Genomic DNA, 22,698 nt, shown 5'->3' with positions numbered 1-22,698 from the left:
CATGCTGGTATGCTTTAATGAGGAAAAAAAACCAAAAAACTTACATTTTCTTCTATTACCTAAATCAACTTTAACTCTCCTAAACAGCATATCTCAAAAATTAACTACAAGAGAAAAATGTTAATAAGTTGTTAAAGAGTAGGATTCTGAGATTTTTTTAAAAAAATTCCTATTGGGTATATAAAGTTGCTTCAGCTATAAACATTTTAAAATGTGTTCACTGTGAAAAGAGCTCTATTTCTTGGGTTTATAATATAAAAATTACAGAAAGTGTGTCCGTAGGGAGAGAAGGACATATCTACTTTTCTCCAATATAATAAACACAGGAGGATACAGAAGCCAGAGGAGTACTTCTGTCAACTTAAGTTCCTTAAATCTTTATTTCATTTATATCCTTCCAGATGGACCAATAATGTGTTGACAATATATGTGTCAAAATAAAAATGAGAAAACATAAGAACGCCACTGCACTCCAGCCTGGGAGAGAGCGAGACTCCGCCTCAAAAAAAAAGGAAAATAACATAGCACCATGCCATGTACCACTTTATTCCTTTACTGGTTCAGTAAACACATGCTGAGCCCCTACTCTGGGTCAGCAATGGGATACAACAAGGATTCCAGCAATGCTCACAGCCTAGGAAGAGAACCAGAAAGTTACGCAAGGGCAGGGCTGGAGAGGGACCAGATTGTAGAGTTTTAAACAAGGAAATGATACAAGCAGCTGAAGAATACATGAGTGGAGCAGACCACGCCAGCAGAAAGAATGGTGTCAGGGGAAGGGTTTGTACTGTGGGCGACTCAGTGGATGACAATAGCTGTTGAATAAACATTAGTTTCCTTTTTCCTTTTCCTGTACGGGTATTTCTTGAAAAACTTACCTTTCTGCACGAATCACACCACTGTAGTAGGGGGGGTCCCAAGGCATTACTTCCTACAATGGAATAATTCACTGTTAAGGAAAGCTACTGACTCTTTCGTAGTTTTTATCAGCAACGTGGCCAGCTTATAGAATGTAAACCAGCTACTGTTCATGTAAATCACAACAATTTTATAGAATCCCTTAAAAAATTGATAGCTTGGCAGAAAATACCTGGCTCCTTATTTTGACTTCCCTGTAATCAAGGGACAGTGAAGTATAACTAAGACCTACCCCAGAATCTGGGGAAAAGACAAACAAATGTCATTCTAAAGTGGAATCTAACAGAAGTAAACATTAATGAATTATATTAGCCATAATGAAATTTTTCCCAAAATGTAACCCATGTATTAATCCATAAAACACACTGCAGGTAAGATGAGTGTACTAAAGGTAAGATTAAGGTTCTTTCTAAATCTAAGCAAGAAGCTTTGGGTAGATATCAAAAATGAAAGCAGCAATTTAAAATGTAACCAAGGCAGAATTAACTCTAATCTTGGCAAAGAAAATATGTCATAAAGAAGTACTACAGTACTAGTTGCTTTTGATGACTGGCACATAATACCGAAAGAAGGGAAAGTTTGAATACTTGAATGAATTGTCCTTCCTTCTAGGTGTCCAGGTGGACAAAAGAGTGGTTAAGAGACCAGGCTGTGAAGACAGACTGCCTGGGCTCAAGTTTCCAATCCATACCAGACTATAAACTACATGATGACAGGGACTTTGTTTGCATCCTTCCCTATTACATTCCTGTCCCCTGAACAGTACCTGGCCCGGGGTAGTCACTCAATAAATATTTGCTGAAAGAATCAACAGTAGCTCCCAAATAAGATTGCTGAATGTACTTAACTATTAAGTAGACTATCTGGCGTTGAGTAAGGGCTCAACAAATGTTGGCTGCTCTCCTTATTACCATTATCCTTTAACATTTCAGTTTAGGCATAATCTCCTCCAATAACAAGGTGTTATTTCCCATATTCCATGGTAATACTTATATCATGGGATGTATGACAACCTAAGAGACTTGTAGGCTTATTTTCTTTCTCCCCATGAGTGCCTGAAGGGCAGGGACTGTGTCCACGGAACCCTAGCCCCACAGTATTCAGGTCCTGGCACACATTTTCTCTAACAGATGATTATTTGCTATCTGCTAGATGCAGACAGAGTGCAGGCTGTAATGAGACAAAAACAAGAGGATGATAGCCTAGGCAGTAGAAGGGCAAGTGACTCAACAATCAGAGGATAGTATGTCATGTCTACATTGTGCCATGTAAAACACAGCCCACAAGAAAAGTATTTAAATCACAGCGGAAGGTTCGGAAATGTTCTCAAGAAGGCAAAGCCTGAATTGAGTTTTATGATAGAAGCAGTTAATCCAGATGAGAAAGGGGGAAAGACATTCCTGTAGGTGGTGTTTGTAAATGACTGGAAGCTGCCTACCATGCCGTATTTATGTGGCTGGCACGCAAATATTAATTCAAATTAAAGAATCAAAGAAAGCAAAGCAAGGAAAGAAAGCAAAACTAAGTGAATAGAGATCACACGAGCATCGCACAGGTATCAGGAGAGAGCAAAGAACACAGCCTCGGCTTGGAGGGGCAGCAGAAGATGAAGCTAGAGAAGGAGGCAAGGGCCAAATCATGAGGGCTTGGCGGGAGCAGCAGGGCAGTAGGAAGGGAAACTGGAGAATAACCAGGAGCTACTGAAGAATTTTAAACAATAGAGTGACAAGATCAGATCTGCTTTTTAGACAAATCCCTCTGGTGGCAATTCATTCATTCATTATTCATTCATAGTTCAAATAAGTGTTGACAACCAATTGTATGCCTAACACTGAGCTAAATACATGGCTAAACTGTCTGAATCCAAGACGGCTTCGAGTGGAGCAAAAACAAAAGGCTAGAAACCAGTTAGGCAATCCCAGTTACCATCTGGGTGAGAATAATGATCCCAACCCAGGCTATGGCAATGGGCACAGGAGAAGACACGAGTTCACAGGGAGGGAGAATCTGCAGAACCTAACAAATGATTACGGGGGAGGGGAGTGTGCAGTGCCTGGGGTGCTTGTTGAAACACAGATTGTGGAGCTCACCCCAGTTTTTGATTCAGTGGGTCTGAGGTGGGGCTCAAGAATTTGCATTTCTAACAGGTTCCCATGTGATGCTACTGCTTCTGGTCCAGGAACCACACTTTGAGAACCACTGGTCTGGATTAAGTATAGGTCCTGACTAGAGCAGCACGGTGAATGGTGGCACCATCCACCAAAGCAGGGACTTCATGAGGAGATTGGACATTTCACAAATATCTGCAGAATAATTGTATCCATAAGCTATATACAAATAGCTACAGATAACAGTTGAAAGTCATATTCACTTTTACTGAATTAGCTTTTGGCAACACATTTTGTTTTTTATTTTTCTGTTTCTATAGTCACCAAACTAAATTCTTACCTATTATCTGGTTTCCCAAATGAGCCTACCTACCAGGCCAAGGTGTGCAGATGACTAACAGTAGTTACTCTGCTAGACACAGCTCCTTCCATAAATGAACAGACTGACATGCTACTCTACACATCGCTGAGTTTAATGGGATTAATCTGTTTCCCAGTGGCTGTATCTGGGAAGCTAGTAAACAGTTTGTAAATCTGCAAGGCCCATTTCCCTAAATCTTCCTTATGACTATGGCTCTGGCAGCGGCAACTAAGTCAAGAATGAATAACAGCATTTGGAAAAGAACGGTGCAGACAACCCCGGCAATCCTGTAGTGCCCTAGAACCAAATGGGAATGCGTCCTAATATCCGGAATCTCGACACTTTTCAGGGCACTCCCCCAATCACCTGGGCAGCATTCTGGCCATAACAATACTTGTCTATACTCTTGGATCACATAAGGAAGATCATATAATCATATGACTGAAAACAACACTTAAGTGTTTTTAGAATGTGGTGTACTTTGTTAGTCAAATACTGACCTACTCAATCGGGCACCATAAATTAGCTAACAAATAAGCAAATGAACTGCAACGTTAACACTGATGGTTAAAATTGCCACCTGCCAGATGAAGCCTCCACTGAGTCTCCTTAAAGTCTGCTTCAAACTGAGAAGCCAACAATCCACAGAATGAAAGCAGTCTTTGCATGAATATATACACATTGTGTTAGTGTATATACATAAAATATGTCGACTCCTCAACAAAAATGCTGTATGTACAGGCAACATCAGTTTGGGACATAAGAATCAAATATTTCAACATCTTTATTCACCAAAACTGAGGATCAGAAACAAGACTAAATGGACCTGTAGCCTATCACAAGAAAGTTCCTGAATCAAAAGGTATTGATTTCAGTTGACAGACTGTCTATATTATAATAAAAATATTCCAACATACTTACGGAATTTTGAGGATTCAGTTTCATTTTCATCCCTCGTATCATCTCAAAATCTTTTAGAGTTCTATAAAACAGGTTTATCATTACTTGTTAGGACAAAATTTTAACAATTACATTATGAAAGGACTAGTTTGCTTATGTTACATTCCAATATTCATAAGATTAGATATAATTAGTAGTGCACACATAAATCACTATTAATCCAAATTTTACCTAAGTGTCATGAGAAATAACAATATATAAAGCAGCATATTAATGCAATTTCTACCTTAAAAAGCATCATGGTGGATAAACGTCTCAAGAGTACTAAAGCTTGGAAAAATTAGCAATGTCATTACAAATATGCAAAGCATTCATCAGCAAACTTTAAATCACTACTTTTTCCTATACCTTTAAAAGAGACTTAACAAATTAACTCCTAGAAAGGAATTTTATCATTGGCTACATTTAAGGTTTCTAGTCATTTTTCCCCTATAGAAAAACTCTAGCTGGTCAATAATTAAATGGGTATTTAATATTTGTAGAATATGACATGTATATTGGAATTAATTCCTATATATACCTGTAAAATGATGAAGCTATGCTTGCTCAAAAATCTATAGCTATGTAGAGAAAGACTACTAACACTTAACTAAGTAAAGCAGGATAAATCCTCAATAAGTGCATAATTAACCCTCTTTCTTTATTGTATCAAAGACACAGTGGTTCACCAGGATTAAAAGAAAATTTTAGAATTTATAAACATAATCCAAACTAGAGAAGAATGAGTTCTAAGGCATGAGTTTATAGTCCAAAACAGAAATGTGAGCCAAGATCCGATGTGTTGGTGTAGCCAAAACAGGCAAACAAAATTTTAGCATCACAAGAGAAAAAGAGAAAACATCATCCTTTTTTACAAACCATGACTGCTTCTTCCTAAAATCCTTAGTACCTAAAGGTGTGCTGCCTCTCAACTAAGTCCCAGAAGAGGGCCAGTGAAGGGCAAGTGTATGACCGAAGGCACTGAGCAGGGGAGGGGCAGAGAGGCAGGAATACAGGTTGAGCCTCCCTAATCTGAAAATCTGAAACTTTCTCAGCACTGACATGATGGTACAAGTGGAAAATTCCACATGTGATGTCATGTGATAGGTTGCAGCCAAAACTTTGTTTCAGGCACAAAATTATTAAAAACACCGTATAAAATTATCTTCAGGCTATGTGTATAAGGTGTATAGGAAACATAAATGAATTTCGTGTTTAGACTTGGGTCCCATCCCCAAAATATCTCATTATGTATATGCAAATATTCCAAATTCACCCCAAAAAATGAAATCCAAAACATATGTGGTCCCAAGCATTTCAGATAAGGGACACTCAACTTGTATATAACAAATGGACACACCAAAGGCAGTAAAACACTTCAGCTTGAAATTACAAATGTTGAGATAGAACATTCTTAAAATACTACACAAAATCAAAAAGACACCACATCCATGAGCCTCCTGTATTTAGGCCAAAAGAAGAGAAACACTACTTTATGAACTTGTCATAAAATTCATGGTACAAGTTAAAATAAAGTTTCAAAAACATTTAGGTAAAGATTTTTAAAGTGCAAATGAAAGGTAAATTTCTAAAAACAATTGTTTAATGAAAGGGGACAGCTTATGTTTTCAAGAATGGCATATAAGGAAGACAACTATGGCCTTTCAAAGTATGTCTCATAGTGAGACAGGTCTGGTCCAATATGCCAAAACTTATATTCTAGGTCACTTCCTAATTTTTAATAAATCTAGTCTTCTTTAAAAAGACTAAATAACATATAACCAAAAAACTAAATAGTAGAATAAAAACTAACCTTTCAGAAAGTTTGTCAGATAGTTTTTCAAGGAACTGCATGACAGTCTCTAAAATGAAATCCAAAAGAAAATATCTTCAATTATGTGAAATAAAATGAACATATCTGTTAAAATTATTATGTGATGATCATAATCTATATACCACAATTCCCTTAAAGTGATGATTTTCAAAAGGAAGTAGAGCTACCAACATATACCAAACATACAGTAAATACTTCTAGGTGATGATGATCTTTTAATCAGAAAAAAATTAAATTGGCATACTAATAGTCCACAGCTCAGATTATATCCCAAAATTAAAAGAGTTAATGGGATCAGGTGGCTCATGCCTGTAATCCTAGTACTTTGGGAGGCTGGGAGGTGGGGTGGTGGATCACCTGAGGTCAGGAGTTCAAGACCAGTGTGGCCAACATGGTGAAACCCCGTCTCTACCAAAAATACAAAAATTAGCCGGGCGTGGTGGTGCATGCCGGTAGTCCCAGCTACTTGGGAGGCTAAGGCAGGAGAATAGCTTGAACCCAGGACGTAGAGACTGTAGTGAGCCCAGACTGTGCTACTGTACTCCAGCCTGGGCAAGAAGGTGAGACTCCATTTCAAAAAAAAAAAAAAAAGAGTTAATAGGAGGCTAAAGAAAAAAGTCCAAAATTTCAAGGTGTTTCTATCTATTCATATGTGTAAGAAAAAAAAGTTCTTAAACATGTCTGATGTTTTCAAAGTTTTAAAGAGATATCTAGACTCTGCTTTCTTCATAAAAATAGGTGCAGTGTAGAAGTATAATTCCCTGAAATAAATTTTTTAAAATCAATGTTTTTCTTGATAACAATTTTATTGTTACATACAACTGTAGAATAATCTATTCAGGATAAATATGAAAAAATAGCAAAATGAGAAAAATAAATGTTAACTTTTGATAGAATTTTTAAAGTATTTTTATTAAAATACTTCTGCCATAGTTGTCATAATTTACAAACCCATAAAGGCAGTGTAATAGAATTACCACCGTTTCTCACAAGAGGAAATGTTTTGTAAGTATTTCTGAATGTAGCACTTTTTATCACTGACTTATGTGTACAGAGCTTTCATATGCATTTTAGTTCACCACAAACACTATGTTTATATTTTCCAGATAATCTTTTATACAGTTTTAAGTTTCTTGCCCTCTCTTCAATTTAAGTTATCTCCTTTTGAGTGAAATAAAAGACTAAGGAAATAAATAATGGTGGTTAACCTAAACCCAAACCATGAGGTTTCTTGCCACTGTCAATACTTAACAAGTCCTGTGTATACAAATTCTGAAAACACTGGTTCATGGGCCATATGAAACAACAATAGGAATTTTTGGGGAACAAAGACATTATTTAGCCAACAATGAAATCTCATTTTAGGATTACATTCCAGGTACCATACCAAACTGTTTTCAAATGAATCCCCACGTATGCTTGTATACGTTTTATTTCTTAATAACCATGTTTTAACATTCACCCATCTTATTCTTCCAGTCACTTTACATGTGAAGAATCTGCCTCAATTAATCTTTTTTTTTTTGCTTTTTCGAGACGGAGCCTTGCTCTGTCACCCAGGCTGGAGTGCAGAAGTGCCATCTCGGCTCACTGCAACCTCTGCCTCCCAGGGTTCAATGGATTCTCCTGTCTCAGCTTCCTGAGTAGCTGGGATTACAGGCACCCACCACCGCACCCAGTTAATTTTTGTATTCTTAGTAGAGATGGGGTTTCACCATGTTGGCCAGGCTGGTCTCAAACTCCTGACCTCAGGCGATCTGCCTGCCTCAGCCTCCCAAAATGCTGAGATTACAGGCATGAGACACCGCACCTGGCCTGCCTCAATCAATGTCCCCAGAGAATTGTCATACTAAGATTCAGTTTGAAACCTCCCACTAAGTGCCTCACCGCAGTTACCTCCTCCTGTGGCCTCACTGGCCACATGAATGCCCGCCTTAGCCTCAGTCAGCCTCTCCTGTCTTCCTTCTGCTCTGCTGAGGGCTCACTCCATCACTGTGCATGACGGTTTCATTTCTCTCAGGGCGCCTTCAACAGCCACAGACGCATCTGACAAACACCCCGAGCTCCTAAATCCCATGGCATTGTTTTGTCTGTACTACTCCGTCGGCACTGAAAATGTGCCAACCTGTATTATTATTTATCTTTTTATATGCATATATCCGGCTCCTCAACTAAGCTTTAAATCCTCAAGGACCCAGAGCACATCTTATGTGATGATGTGCACAACAGCCCCCTGCCAATACATCAGCACACCAAGCACTTAGTGCACAAGGGTGACCTGCCAGTCACAGAATCTAGAGCTGGGTGCTGCAGGTCCAGTGAGCTCCACGCTGCTACAGCCAGTGGTCATGCCCAGCCCTCCTCACATGTGACCTGGCCACAGCATGAGTCAGCTGATCTCTCCCTTCTCCTGCAGACAGACCTTCTGCACGGCCTCCAGGACCACACCCTGTAATCACTTTCCACCTCCCTCAGTGGCCCTTACATCTGGCAGCGTTAACTAGCAGTTCCTCACATGCCTGGCCTCTTAAACTTGAAGGCCCCAGAGCGCAGTCCTTGGACTTGTTCTTTAAGTTCACTCTCTTAGCGGTATCAGAATCTCATTTTAGAGGTTCAGACTTACATATGAAGCTCAGAACTCCACACTCTATCTAACTGCCTACCCAACTTCACCACTTGAACCTTATCTGGTATCTCAAACTTAACTTGAACCAAACCAAGTTCCCGGTCCTCCCAATCTTAGTTAACAGTAGTAACTCATTATCTTTCTAGTTGCTTAGGTCGAAAATGTTGGCTCCCTCTTCCAAATACCCTGTACCCAGAATCTGATCACATCTTACCACCTTCCCTGCTACCACCTGGTCAAGATGCCAACATTTCTCATCATGGTTACTGCAAAACAGCATCTAAACAGGCCCTCTTCTACCCTGGCCCTGCTGCAGTCTTCTCTCAGGAACAGCAGCACTCACTCACCATTAGCACTGGAGTCAGATCATCTCACTCCTCTGCCCCAACCCCCACAGTGACCTGCTGCACTTGCATCAAGTCTCTACTTAATGCCGTCCCTTGTTAGTCTGTTCCCACCTCTCGCCACTCTCCTTACACACACTGCGCTTCAGCCACTCTGCCCTCCTCAAACGTGGCAGGCATTTTTCTGCCTCAAGACCTTAGCACTTGATAGTAAATCTGCTTGAAACCTTTCTCCCCGCAAGAGCCACAGCCTCACGCTTGTGTCTGTCAAGAGCATGCTCACATTCCACATTCTAAGTGTGCCCTCCGACAATGCTCTCTAAAACTCCAACACCAGCCTACATGCCCACATTCCTTATCCCCTTCCCTGTTCAGTTTTCTCCACGGCTTGTATTAACTAATAACATACCACATACTTTATCTACTTATTTCGTTCTTAACTGTCTTCCCTTGCTTACAAGAATGTAAACTGCATAAGGATAGGAATTTTCTTCTGCTTTATACACTGACTTATTTCCATGACCGAGAATAATATCTGACATATAGTGGGCAATCAGTAAATATTTGCTGAATTAATAAACAAAAATGGGATGTAGATGATATAAAACACAGGGCATTAGGTCTCAAGCAGCCTATGGAAAACCATAAATGTAGAATATGTGTTTAGGTTTCAGTTCTGCCACATTTTAGCAATATAACCTAACTTTAGATTCCTCATCTGTGACATGAATACAAATACCTACTTCACAGAGCGGCAGAGGAAGGAAATGAGATAACAACAGGATAAGCACTGAATGATATTCTAATATTATTATTTTTTATTATTTTATATAAATATAAAAGAAAAATATGGTACTATTATTATTTTATATAATATTATTTTATATAATATAAAATAAAAATATGGTATTATTATTTTATATCTTTTATATATTATTATATATTATTTTATATATTAAATATATATTATATATTATATATTATTTTTTATAAATATAAATATTATTATTTTATACAAATATAAAATAAAAATATGGTATTATTTTATATATTATTATATATTATTATTTTATTTATTATTTTTTATAAATATAAATATTATTATTTTATATAAATATAAAATAAAAATATGGTACTATTATAATCAAACTGTTGACAACAGCGACTACAGAAAAACATACTTTTCACCAAACTGATACTTACAAAAAAAAGAAAAAACATACACTAAAAACACACATTTAATACATAACATACATATTATATCTGTTTAGGAGCTTCGATTATATGAAACAAATTATAAGTGTTTTAAGGGTTTGGGGACAAGGGAGTCCAAGGAAAGTGAAAAAGTTTAACCAGCTTCATGAAAGAGGTGGGTTTTGAGCTGAGCACTAAAAAAACGGGGTAAGATTTTAACAGGCAGACCAGGAAGAAAAGCTGCTCTCCATAGGAGAGTGACATGAGCAAGGGAACCCAGGCCGCAACGAGCGTGACACGCCTGTAACTTAACCGAGAGCCTTGACAGGTCAAGGGAAACAGTTGTTTATGAAAGAGTAAGAAGAAAGATTGAGTGCATTTAGAGAACTTTGGAGAAGACAGGAACATGCTAGGGTGAGAAGGGATAAGCACAGAAGGAATAAAGACAAGCGAGGATTCAGGTTATGATCTGCCCCCAGTGTCCCCTCTGTCCGTGAGTGGAATGTCTAACCAGATGTACAACCAGAAACCCAGGGGGCCCACCACAATGCCTCCTCCTCCCTCTCACCCTCACTAAGTCTTGCAACTTCACTGCCAAGACCTTGAGTCTCACACAGCTCCACCATCATGGCCACCCTACTCCTGACTCACCACCTAAATTACAACTGTAAGTTTTAATAAATGCTTTTGAAAAAACGTCTTATGTATATTTATATTATTATTGTGTAACATTTTCTCTTAGACATTATGAATCATAAGGAACTCAACATAGCACAAGGCAAGTTTATGACAAACCCAACGACACACTTCCATAACACCTCACCTAGCACAAACCTTCCTAAGAAGTACTCTTCTCTCTGAAAAGGAGGTTTATCTGACTGTGTTTTTTATATGATCTAACTTACATTTAACCTCGACCTCAGTAAACATACTGATCTTTCATTCTCTTACCCTAATTCTAACCAATTAGTCAAATTCAGCACAGAAACTGGGTTAAAATAAAAACAATTTAGACTAACATCAAAATGAAAATTTAGGTTATGATTTTACTCTCAACATTCACACAAAATAAAATTCTTTGGTTAGACAGAATTATGCCAAATTATTAGCTCTATTTAAAAATGGTTCCTATAAAAATACATAGAAAATCTCAATAAATGGTTCTCTGCATGTATTAAAAATAGAACACTAATTTACAGCTATTTAAAATCAAAAGCTCAGTTTCATAAAAATCCTATTTTGCCCTTAAATGATGGATAAACAGGCTTACCTGGATTTTTAGCTATCGTTCCTTGGAGAGCCCTGTGAGAAAACGTGGAATACCCCACCAACTTTGCCAGAAGATCTCTGCTGCTGAGCAATTCTTCTAAACATTTCAATTGACCAGCATTGGGATAAAGAAAAATTTTATAAGCAGCTTCTCGCACCTGTGTTTAAAAAGTAAATGGTGAAGGCTATAAATACCACGACACAGTCCTATGCAACAATAACACAGGCTCATGCTCGCCACTTGATCTGCAGATGATCACCGCTTTCAAAATAAAGCAATGGTCTACACGAGGCGATAAAGCTTCCAGAGTCATAAAATAGCATGGGATGCAACAGCATACTTGACTGCAGCTCTAGGGTACTGTTCTGAGGTACGGCGGGGCAAACCTCTACCCAGTGAGTGGATCTCTATGCTATAAAGCGTCTTAACCAGGAGAAGTAAGGCTGCATGAATTTAAAAGTCTCTGTAGTCTAGAATGTCAGTCAATGCTGTTATTAATCATAATTTAAAAATAAGGAGTCTTGTAGGAAATATAAGTAATTAAATCATTTTCATTCTTTGAAGTGTTTATGGCATTAATAATTCCACAAGTTAAATTTTTAGGGCTTAGTAATGCTAAAAAGTTTTTAAGGATACTATTATATTATCACTGAATTTTGGGTTAAAACAGTAGCAACGCACAGATGGGACCTAAACAACAAAGAGAATGAAACACATACCAAGTCATCTGGCGATTCTGCGTGGAGACCATCAATTATGATATGATCCCCAGCAGATGTAAAGTTACGACGAATGTGTTCTGGTAAGAGATGCTTCTCAATCTTGTTGGGAAAATTGGTTCCCATAAGAAATGTACTACTCAAATCCAAGATTTTAACATTGAGGTCCACTGCTCTTTTACGCTGTATGCAGGAGGAGTAAAAGTTATTTAAAGGCATTTTGAATTAATATTTCACAATTTAATAAACAAAATATAAAGATGTCAAATCAACATATACATTGTTGAATTATCATTTAACAAAATATTAAAGTTTAGTAAAATGAATACATTATTACTATATTATAAATAATATATTAATTTTACTTTTAACAGATATTTAATATTCTAACAAAAAGATCATACTTATGGTTTTCTGATGTTTCTATGCTTTAAGGTTTACATAACTTCTAGTTCTATTTTGCGTCTAGGTTATATAACTAATTGTTGAAATTAACAACATTGAAAAACACATGCCAGGTGCAGTGACTCACGTCTGTAATCCTAGCACTTTGGGAGGCCAAGGAGGGCAGATCACTTGAGGTCAGGGGTTGGAGACCAGTCTGGCCAACATGGTGCAATCCCATCTCTACTAAAAATACAAAAATTAGCTGGGCGTGGTGGCGTGTGCCTGTAATCTCAGCTACTCGAGAGGCTGAGGCACGAGAATCGCTTGAACCCAGGAGGCGGAGGTTGCAATGAGCCGAGATTGCACCACTGTACTCCAGCCTGTGAGACAGAGGGAGACTCTGTCTCAAAAAAAAAAAAATACAGTTCTTTGCAAAAGTGTAGTGAGCCTCCAGAAGGGCGAAGCACATTTTAAAAGTTCTGATTTTGGCCGGGTGTGGTAGCACATGCTTGCAGTCCCAGCCCTTTGTGGGGCTGAGGCAGCAGGATCACTTGAGCCCAGGAGGTAAGGCTTCAGTGAGCTATGATCACACCACTGCAACCTGGGCAACAAAGCAAGACCCTGTCTCAGGGGGGAAAAAAGTTCTGATTTTGCATGTGCTTGAGCTGCTACAGAATGATACAGGGAAGTCTAAGAAGTAGACTGGAGCCCCAGGGCATGGTCCTTTCTTCTACTCTGTGTCCCTGCCATGTGGCACATGGTCCTTGCTCCTGCCAGGCCTTCAAATGGTCAGTGATGAGGATGTGGATGGTGCGGACACATCTGCTTAGGTTTAATCTTGCAGTCATACCTTTGTAACACACAATCACCTGAGAAAATGTGTATTAGCAAAGGTGTTGCCATAAATGCTTTAAGATGAAATATAAAGTAGAAACCACATAATTAGTCAGGCTGACTGGAGGAGAAGGGCTGAATTTTCAGTTACTGGCTACTAAAAAACTAGACAGGCTCTGCATATGAATTTTCAGTTACTGGTTACTAAAAAACTAGACAGGCTCCGCACTGGGCTCATGTTGGGCTTCAGGTGAATGTGTACACAAATCTTTCTGGGAGAGGAGATAGCAATTAACAGGTTCTAAACTGTTCTATGCTCCTAAAAAATGATTAAGCCACAATACTAATATACTTTTTAAAGATAAACATAGATGATGTAGACGCATGCTTGATAAGACGCTGAAAAAATTGAGTTTATATCCCATATTCCCAGAATTTCAATATAGAAAATTCAAATTTCATGGAAAAAAGTTTTAGGAGACTCCCATTTCTTTACAGTCCAGATTTCTCTTTGCTTATTTTGTTTCTGATATGGCCATTTATCACCACCTAATGGTAACAAGTGGAATAACAAAAAAGATAAACAAGATTTTGAAATGACATTACAGTTCCAAAATTTTCTTCAAAACTTTTACTTTGGAAAAAAAATGTGATAAAATTAACTACCTTGAAGATTTTATCAACTGATAAAATCTCTGGAAAAATAAAAACTGAGTTCATGCCGACTTCAATGATCTGCCAGGCACATCACTTCATCATTCTGTGGTAACAATGAAATGTACAATAATCTGAACTCTTCAAAAATTCTATGAAATTTCTGTGTTATTAAATAATGTTAAAAATAAACATTTCTATTACATTCAAACTTATAAGTTATATTTGTATGAGACCTTAAAAATTAAGGCCGGGTGCAGTGGCTCACGCCTATAATCCCAGCACTTTGGGAGGCTGGGGCGGGTGGATCATCTGAGGTCGGGAGTTCGAGACCAGCCTGACCAACAAGGAGAAACCCCGTCTCTACTAAAAATACAAAATTAGCTGGGCATGGTGGCGCATGCCTGTAGTCCCAGCTACTCAGGAGGCTGAGGCAGAAGAATTTCTTGAACCCGGGAGGCGGAGGTTGCGGTGAGCCAAGATTGCCCAATTGCACTCCAGCATGGGAAACAAGAGTGAAACTCTGTCTCAAAAAAAAAAATTAAATAAGAAACCAACTGGAAAGAACACAGGCTTTGATGATTTATAGATTTTGTTGGTGGGTTTACATCATGGTCTCTCTTTTGAAAAATGGAGCATGTCTACTTTATATCCTGTCCTAGTGGAGCACCTTTGAGAACAAACATGGAAGTTACAAGGGAAAAACTGAGCAGGTTTACTTTAGTTGCATATTCAATATTGAGGGGTTCCCTGCGAGCTGCTCCCTGGGAAAGAGGAGCTACACTGTAATAAAATGTTAGATAAAAGCGGCCATGTCTATGCTGGTGAAACTGAACATATATTATTTGTCAGCAAAATTTCAAAAGCATCCTTCATGAGGATACATAAAAACTAAAACTATTCACATGGATTCTCTACTAGCAACCTTCCTTCTGAAGATATCAAACTTGATGATAGCTAGCATTGTTATGATTTGTCATACATTCACTCAATACTTTTATTGAGTCCAAAACTAATATGCATTAAAAAACATGATCCATGTTCTTGATCCTTTGTAAGCCTAGAATTTAGATAAGCAACACAACAATAACAGCATCATCATCAACAAAAGGTAAAGAAGAATGCCACATGAGTGAAATAAGTAAAATACATTCAGACGAATACAAAATTCCACCTGGGGGACTGATAAAAGCTTCGCAATGTGGCGTGAGGATGAAGCCTTCATGGGGACTTCAGCCAGGGAAACCTGGTGAGCAGGCCTAGGAGAAGGACAGCACACAACACATGGGGGAGGGCACTGTGTATGAGGGGCTGACAGCCGGAGCACAGCCACGAGTGTGAGCTCTTTGTTACATGTTAACTTCACTAGATAATGGGAAGTCCACAGGAGGATTCTGGGCAGGAGAGTAACAAATCAATACTTTATGAAAACTAATCCAATGTTCACAGACGGGGAAGACTGACTAGCAGGATGGCGACATGCTGGTCATGCAGGCTCTGGAGTCTGTCTGTGCTTACAAAATAACGTCCCACAACCTCTACAGCATTGGTCTAAAAAAAGCAAGGAATAATAGTAGCACCAAGCTCAAAGTTGTTGTGAGGATTTGATGAGAAACATATGATTTAAAATAGCAAATACTGAGTTGATGTTAAATCACTGTTAGGAAGACAGAGGCCTTTAGAACAGCCCGGGTGTTTGGTGACAAGAATCAAGGTGATTTGCTTTTGGGATGCAGACAGATGCAGGACTGTAGGAACAATGCAAGGACTTGGTTAGAAGATATGAGAATATTAGGAAGGGAAAGAATACAACTAACTCCCAAATTTCATTTTACAGAGAAGTATTAATGAAGAATTGATTTGGAAAGGGGCAAATGTGGTCACTTTAGGCAATGTGAGTTTACAGTAGAGCACATAAGCCTCATGGGCTGCTGGGAAGGCACGTCCTGGCTCAGGGTCAGACCAGGAATCACATGCTGAGCCTTTAACGCCACACAAACACATCAGATGTGTGAGGTGTTACAGCATTACTCAAACTCAGCACCTATCAAAATGGTAACATCTATTGTATGTGATACATATTTCCAAGGCCCTGCCTTCTACTTTTCCAGATATTTTGATAACTTAATCTCTTCATAGTAAGTGGTTTAATTCTACTATATTTACTAGGAAAAATGTATTACTGTTTAAAACAAATAAACAAACAAAAAGCCATAATAGTCCAGACTGCAGGTGAGTGGGGGAGACTATGGGGCAGGATGAACTTCCAATGGTGTCAAGTCCCTCCTGTTCTTCCAACTCTGAATTTACAACTGAAATGAGGCACTTGGTTTCTCAGGATGTTATGCGCTAGAAAGAACAATGGCCAGTGTTAGAAATTTTAAGAACTAACACTGGCCATTTGTTAGTTAGGATGGCAACTTAAACAAATCACTTTGTCTTGTTTCCACAACTGTAAAATGAAGGGGATGAACTAGGTAGAAGGCCCTCCATCCCAGTGTAAACACTGTGTAATCTATGCTTGTTGCACCTGTCAAACACACGTATAATATAAATAAATACACTTATGTAAGGTCCTAGTGATATTCCCTGTACTACCAATGTTCAATGACATCAGCTTTCCCATTCACTTGCCAGTCTTTCCTGATATTGCCTCTCTCATCCTAATTCCATGATCATCTGAAACACTCCACTTGGCTCAAGTCTGTCTTAATTCTGAATTATCATGGTGTGATAGGTCAGCTTCCAGAGAGGGGGCTACATTCAAATACAATCTATAGAAGAATTTCATAACAGATAAAAGACCTGCACGTTTTTGCAATATGCAAATTCAAGCAATATATACAAGGACTGTAACAATAATGGTATCAACTAAATGTTAGTAAAACTGGAAGAGTCGAAAAAACAGAAGAACGATGTACCTTTTCTTTGTCTAGATGGATTCCACTAATTTCAAAATCAAACATAAACAGTTCAGCCACTCGCCTATAAATGAAATGAGCCCAGGTTATAATAGGTAATAAAAATTGCTAACAAAAACACTGTGGTTTTTTGTTAAATAAATCAGTCTTTTTGAGCCTCACTGCCAAAAGTTTCTTCAAAACACACACACACAAACACACACACACACACACACTTTATTTTAAACAAGGAGCTTAATATCCTCAGATATTAAGGCAAACATCAGGCAAAACATCTATCTAACTGGCAATTATGATTGGGTCTTCATGTAAGAGCTTATTCCTTTATTCAGAGAGTACAAACCTGTGAAAGCCACCATAATAATTATTTATTTCAACTCAATCCAAATCACAATAATTAAAAACATAAAAGTTTTATATTTGGACAATTTTTCAAAGGCCCTCTGCATGAGATTTTCAGTTTTTCTTCCAGCCAGTAGCAGCTATTTAGAATATTAAATTCTTTGATGCTGTGCTGGAAGCTGAGTTTCTTGGCTAATGAGAATTGTTTTCTTTCTTTTTACTCCTGCTTCATGCTTGGAACCAATTTCAAGTGTAGCACTTTTTTTTTTTTCGTCAATGGTATTTTTTTTTAAAAAAACCAACAACATTGAATGGAAATAATCAAATATTTGATCTACTCTTTTGGCTTTCCTTGAGTTTTCAAAATAGATATATTTACCTTCCTGATTATTACGTCAAATATACCTTGAATGGAAATTTATAGTGTACGTTTATCGTATTACACAATATAGGTCTATTATGTAACAAAACTGTATAGCAGAAACATATGAAACATTTAAAATCACTAATCCTATCAAAGATAATGACTATTAAAATTCTTGTATTTCCTTTCAATCTACTTTTAATGTTATATTATATATTTAGAATAATTAAGGCCCAACCGTATATACTTTTGTATCTTGCTTTTTCTTGTAAAATTATATCACAAACATTGAACAGTTCTCCATGTCTTTAAACGTTCTTCAAAAAGTTGGCTTTTGATGCTTGTTTTGTGTTGTCATATAGACTGCAAATGTTTTTATTCTCCCACACCCATGAACCACAGTATAATAAAAATCCTTGTTACATTTTTTAATCCTCGTTTGTTTCCTTACGATAAATTCCAAGAAATTAATCAAAAAGTATGCACATTGATATATATTACCAAATGCTCCTCCGTAAAGACTTATCAATTTACCCGCAACTAGAGAGGATCCAGAAGTACTATTCTTATTCTGTTTCAACTTTGTCAGCTACTGGCGGACAAAGTTTTGCTTCATTCTATCTTTCCTTAATGGTGGTGTGTCTCGTGCCAGGTACAGAGCAAAGCACCTTACACAAATTATTTCCCTTACATCTCATATGATTCTTATGAAGTACTTTTTATTTCCCTTTTACAAAGGAGAAAACTAGGGCTTAGCGAGCTCTGAAGCCAAAGTCCAACCCCGCAGTTCCATTCTAGAGACACACTTCCACCCGCTTCACACTTGGTGCCACTCTTACAGCTGTGGTACACTGCTATCAGTTTAAGGGCCATCTGTTGCTATTCCTTATTTTGTGAAATGAGAGTTTCACAAAGAGAATCTTTTGCCCATTTTTCTATAAGGAGGGTTCTCTTTCTTCTTTTTTAAGGTAATTTGAAAGGTCTCTTAACATAGTTAATATATTAACACTTTGTCACGTAAGAACCATTTGTCAACATTTGTGTGTTCTGACTTTGAATGTGGAAGCGTTTTGCCATACCAAAGTTTGCAATGTTTATATAATAAAAATCAATGAATCTTTCTGTGGTATGAGTTTGTATCATGCCAAGAAAGACCTTCCACATCCCAAGATTACCACTAGTTTTATAATTTCTTTTAAAAATATTTAAATCTTTAATCAATCTACTTTTTTACCCCAAATGGTTATACATTGGTCTAACATCATTTCCTGAAAACCAAGTCTTTCCCTACTGATGTGAAATGACACTTTTATCACATACCAAATAGTCTTACTGTATATATATCTGCGTCTGTGTCTAAAATTTCTCTATTCTTCCATTGATCTAATTGACTATTCTGGCATTTTTAAGTATAATGCTCTTTAAATACAGCATTTTTATATGTTCTACTATCTGGTATAAGTCCCTTTTCAGTATTTTTTCCTTACGAGAGTTTTCCTGCCTGTTCTGGCATATTTATTCTCTATGACTTCAAAATCATTTTAAGTAACAATAAAAAAATTCTTTATAAATTGGACAGCATTCAACTTATAGTAACAAACATTACTGAACTTTCTTCTTCCTTAAGAATACAGCATGCTTCTCCACTTCGGTCACTTGCATGCTTCCTAGGTATTGTGTGTGTTGCGGTTCTGCACTCTACCTTCCCAAGTTCATTCCAAAGTGTGTTACAGCTTTGGCTGTTCTTGCAACTAGAATTTTCCCTCCATTATATTTTCTGGAGAATGTGCTTATTATAGTCTTTGCATACATGAAAGCTCTTAATGGCTTTGGAAAAACCCCCAAGTTAAACAGGTTTCTTTATGGCCTGGCTTCTCAGAGACTCTAAACTACTAAAATTCTTCAAGCAGGGAAATACATTGATACATCAGATTTCCAAACTTACTGACTGAAGGAACCATTCTGAGAAAAGTTCTGAACATCTCAGAGAACTAGTATTTCAAGGATTGAATCTAAGAATAACATGACGAGTACTCAATTTAAATCATTTCCTCTGTACATTAACTTACAAGACTTTATTAAACCTATAACTCTTTGTTTTCGCCACTGTCTTATATTTTGCCATATGCATGGTTCTAAAATATAGTTCTTTCTGGGTGCTAGCCAACACTCAATGATATCTAAGTGCCATGATACTGCAATAATTATTGCTTCAAATTCTTCTTCTCTCCAAGTTGCTTTTCTTTTCTAGACTGCTGATATTCTATCCAGTTTATTTTCCCCAATATATTTATCATTTTATTATTTAAAAATTCCTATTGGCATTTTTAATAATATCTAGAAATGTGGTGTGTATCCTATCACTACAAGTCCTTTCTATCTAAAATGGTCTGCTAGTCCACTACAATTCTTTATACACAAACAAGGGCATGTCAATCTTCAGTAAATAGAGATTATGAATAATCTTCTATTTTTAACATTGTTGTTATTTAAAGTCAGTACCAGTTTGGTATAAATCTGGCACAATTAATAGGCATTCAACTTTTCCTCGCTTTGCTAATGAAAGCAATATAATGATAAAGCTTTAACTACTGTGATGACACAGCTAGCTTTACTAGTGTCCTGAGCATCAGGACTGATAAAGTGAAACACCACTAGGTACCTGCATACCTGCCAGGCAGGTGAAAATAACCCCTCAAAGACTGAGTTACTCACATACCATGCTGCTCATGTATTAGATTAACAGCAAACTGGATGATCAATTGGTCCCTATAGAAAATGGCTTCATTTGGGGTCAATAAGCCACATACGGAGACAAAATAGGAGAAGGAAACAGGATCAGAAAGAATCAAGTTGTCAGAGGAAGTGTCCCACCAACAAAATGTAGATAAACAGGAACAAACAAGTGAGAAAAAAAAATTAATCTGTGTTATAACATACATATTATAAGCAGCCTAAGGACAAACCCTACTCCATTCACAATTGCACTTGAGCAAAGAAATAAGATATCCAGGTTCCTATATCAAATATTCTAATGTGTTGATTTAAAAGTAAGGCCTTTTTGATGCAGATTTATAAATGTAGCCTAATGAACCAAAGCAAATCATTACAAGGATCTTGACATCCTCCCAGTAGATAAAATTGATTTGCTTATATTTTCTGATAGTATCAATTATGGAACTTTGAGCATAAAGCTAAGTGTAATTACTAACTGTCTACAGGAGTCCACTCATTAGTTGAGCACTGACCACATGCCATGAATGTGTAGGTTCTGAGGATGCAGCTGGGAACAAAACAGACCAAGCCCTACCCTCAAGGAGCTTGCAGTCTGGTGAGATAGATGATTGACAAATAAACAAACAGGATATGTTAGAAGGAATGAGGGCTATGAAGAAAAATAAATCAGGATCAGAGGGTAGAGTCTGACCCTGTGTAAAGATTTTGGAGGAGACACCATTTGAGTGGAGTCCTAGAGAAAGTGCAGGAGTCATACAGATACCTGGGAAGGAACATTCCAGACAGCAGAGGATGCAAGTACAAAGGCCCTGAGGGACAGTCTCCCAACCTCACCTCTAGAGTCACAGTCACAACCACCGCAAAGAAATGAGTGAGTACCTTGTTTCTGGATCAAGGGAATCCACAAGTTTTTTATCAGCTAGTAATTTTTGCAAACTTTGATATAAATCCACATTTGTGTTCAACCTAGAAAAATTAGAAATTTAAAAAATTAGATGATTTTCTAATACCTTATTTTTAACTTTACATGAAAAGAATGGTGTCAGATTGTACCACACACATGCCCAGAAGCTGAACAGCATAACCTACCAGGAACAGTGTAACCATCCATCCTTCCTCCTTTCCTTCCCTTATCTCCTTCCCTTCTTCCTTTCTTTCCCTTATTTTGGAGACAGGGTCTCACTCTGTCACCCAGCACCGAGGCTGGAATGCAGTGGCACAATCACAGCTCACTGCAGCCTCAATCTTCTGGGCTCAAGTGATCCTTCCACCTCAGCCTCCCAAGCACTTGGGACTACAGGCATACACCACCACGCCCAGCTAATTTTTAAATTTAAAAACACTGTAAGGGAGCGCTCAGGACACAGGCTCCAGAGCCATGCAACTGGGATGCAAGACTGGCCCTGTTACTGCTCTGGGACCTTGGACACATTATTTAGACCTTAGGCTGTCGTGAGGATTAAATGAGATTATGTGTGCAGCACACATTTCCTATGTGAATGAACCATGGCCACTGTTGAGCAGTTGTGCCATCCAGAGAGCAAAGGGCCCAACGCTGGGCAGTGGTCCCAACCCACCCCATAGTACCACTAGCAGGAAACCAGTCCTCTTCCCTAAATGCAAATGCCATGACCCCCTCAGAGCTAAACACTGAGCTGGGTCTAGATACAATCTGCACCCTGCTAGGTAGGTCTTCAAGGAGGGATAAGGTTATAAGAACCACTCACCAGTCCCTACTCAGAGATTCAAGGATACTCCTGTTCCTCAGTTGGTTCACAAAAAAACACTGAAGATTTATATGAATCAAAGGGTTTCTGTTACCATTCTCATGGGCCTTCCCAAATACTAGTGAAACGTAGATAGTCATTACCCATCAAAAACATTCACCAAGAAGGGCCAGACTCCCACACATGGATCCCAGAAGTCAGGGAGAGAGTGAGTGTGGAGGCCTACCTCCTCCTAACCTGCTCACCTACGGAGCCATTCCATGGCAAAGGAACAGTAGCTCAGACGCTGCCCGCACTGCCCCCACTGCAGAGGTTTAAGGAAATCTCCCGGTATGTTTTATGTTGGAAGACCCTGAGATAAAGCCCATATTTCAGTCTGTATTTGTCCTCCCACAAAATGAAGAGTGCTTGTCCATGAGA

The 22,698-nt window shown here is 38.1% G+C and overlaps 2 protein-coding genes across 2 annotated transcripts in view; both read right to left on the bottom strand.

The window, feature by feature from the left end:
- Positions 1-22,698, bottom strand: part of LOC129011217 (phosphatidylinositol 3,4,5-trisphosphate 3-phosphatase TPTE2-like) — a 716,449-nt gene that overhangs the window by 313,135 nt on the left and 380,616 nt on the right. The gene's annotated exons all lie outside the window — the stretch shown is intronic.
- Positions 1-22,698, bottom strand: part of LOC134738007 (mitochondrial intermediate peptidase-like) — a 163,218-nt gene that overhangs the window by 131,698 nt on the left and 8,822 nt on the right. The window contains 7 exon segments of the mRNA XM_063650642.1: positions 879-931; positions 4,309-4,369; positions 6,140-6,188; positions 11,595-11,751; positions 12,314-12,496; positions 17,110-17,173; positions 21,431-21,517. Coding sequence (XP_063506712.1) covers positions 879-931; positions 4,309-4,369; positions 6,140-6,188; positions 11,595-11,751; positions 12,314-12,496; positions 17,110-17,173; positions 21,431-21,517 — 654 coding nt within the window.

Source organism: Pongo pygmaeus, chromosome 14, assembly GCF_028885625.2.
Source record: "Pongo pygmaeus isolate AG05252 chromosome 14, NHGRI_mPonPyg2-v2.0_pri, whole genome shotgun sequence".
NCBI classification, from domain to species: domain Eukaryota; kingdom Metazoa; phylum Chordata; class Mammalia; order Primates; family Hominidae; genus Pongo; species Pongo pygmaeus.
Note: the sequence above shows the minus strand (reverse complement) of the source record. Positions and strands in the feature narration are given on the sequence as shown.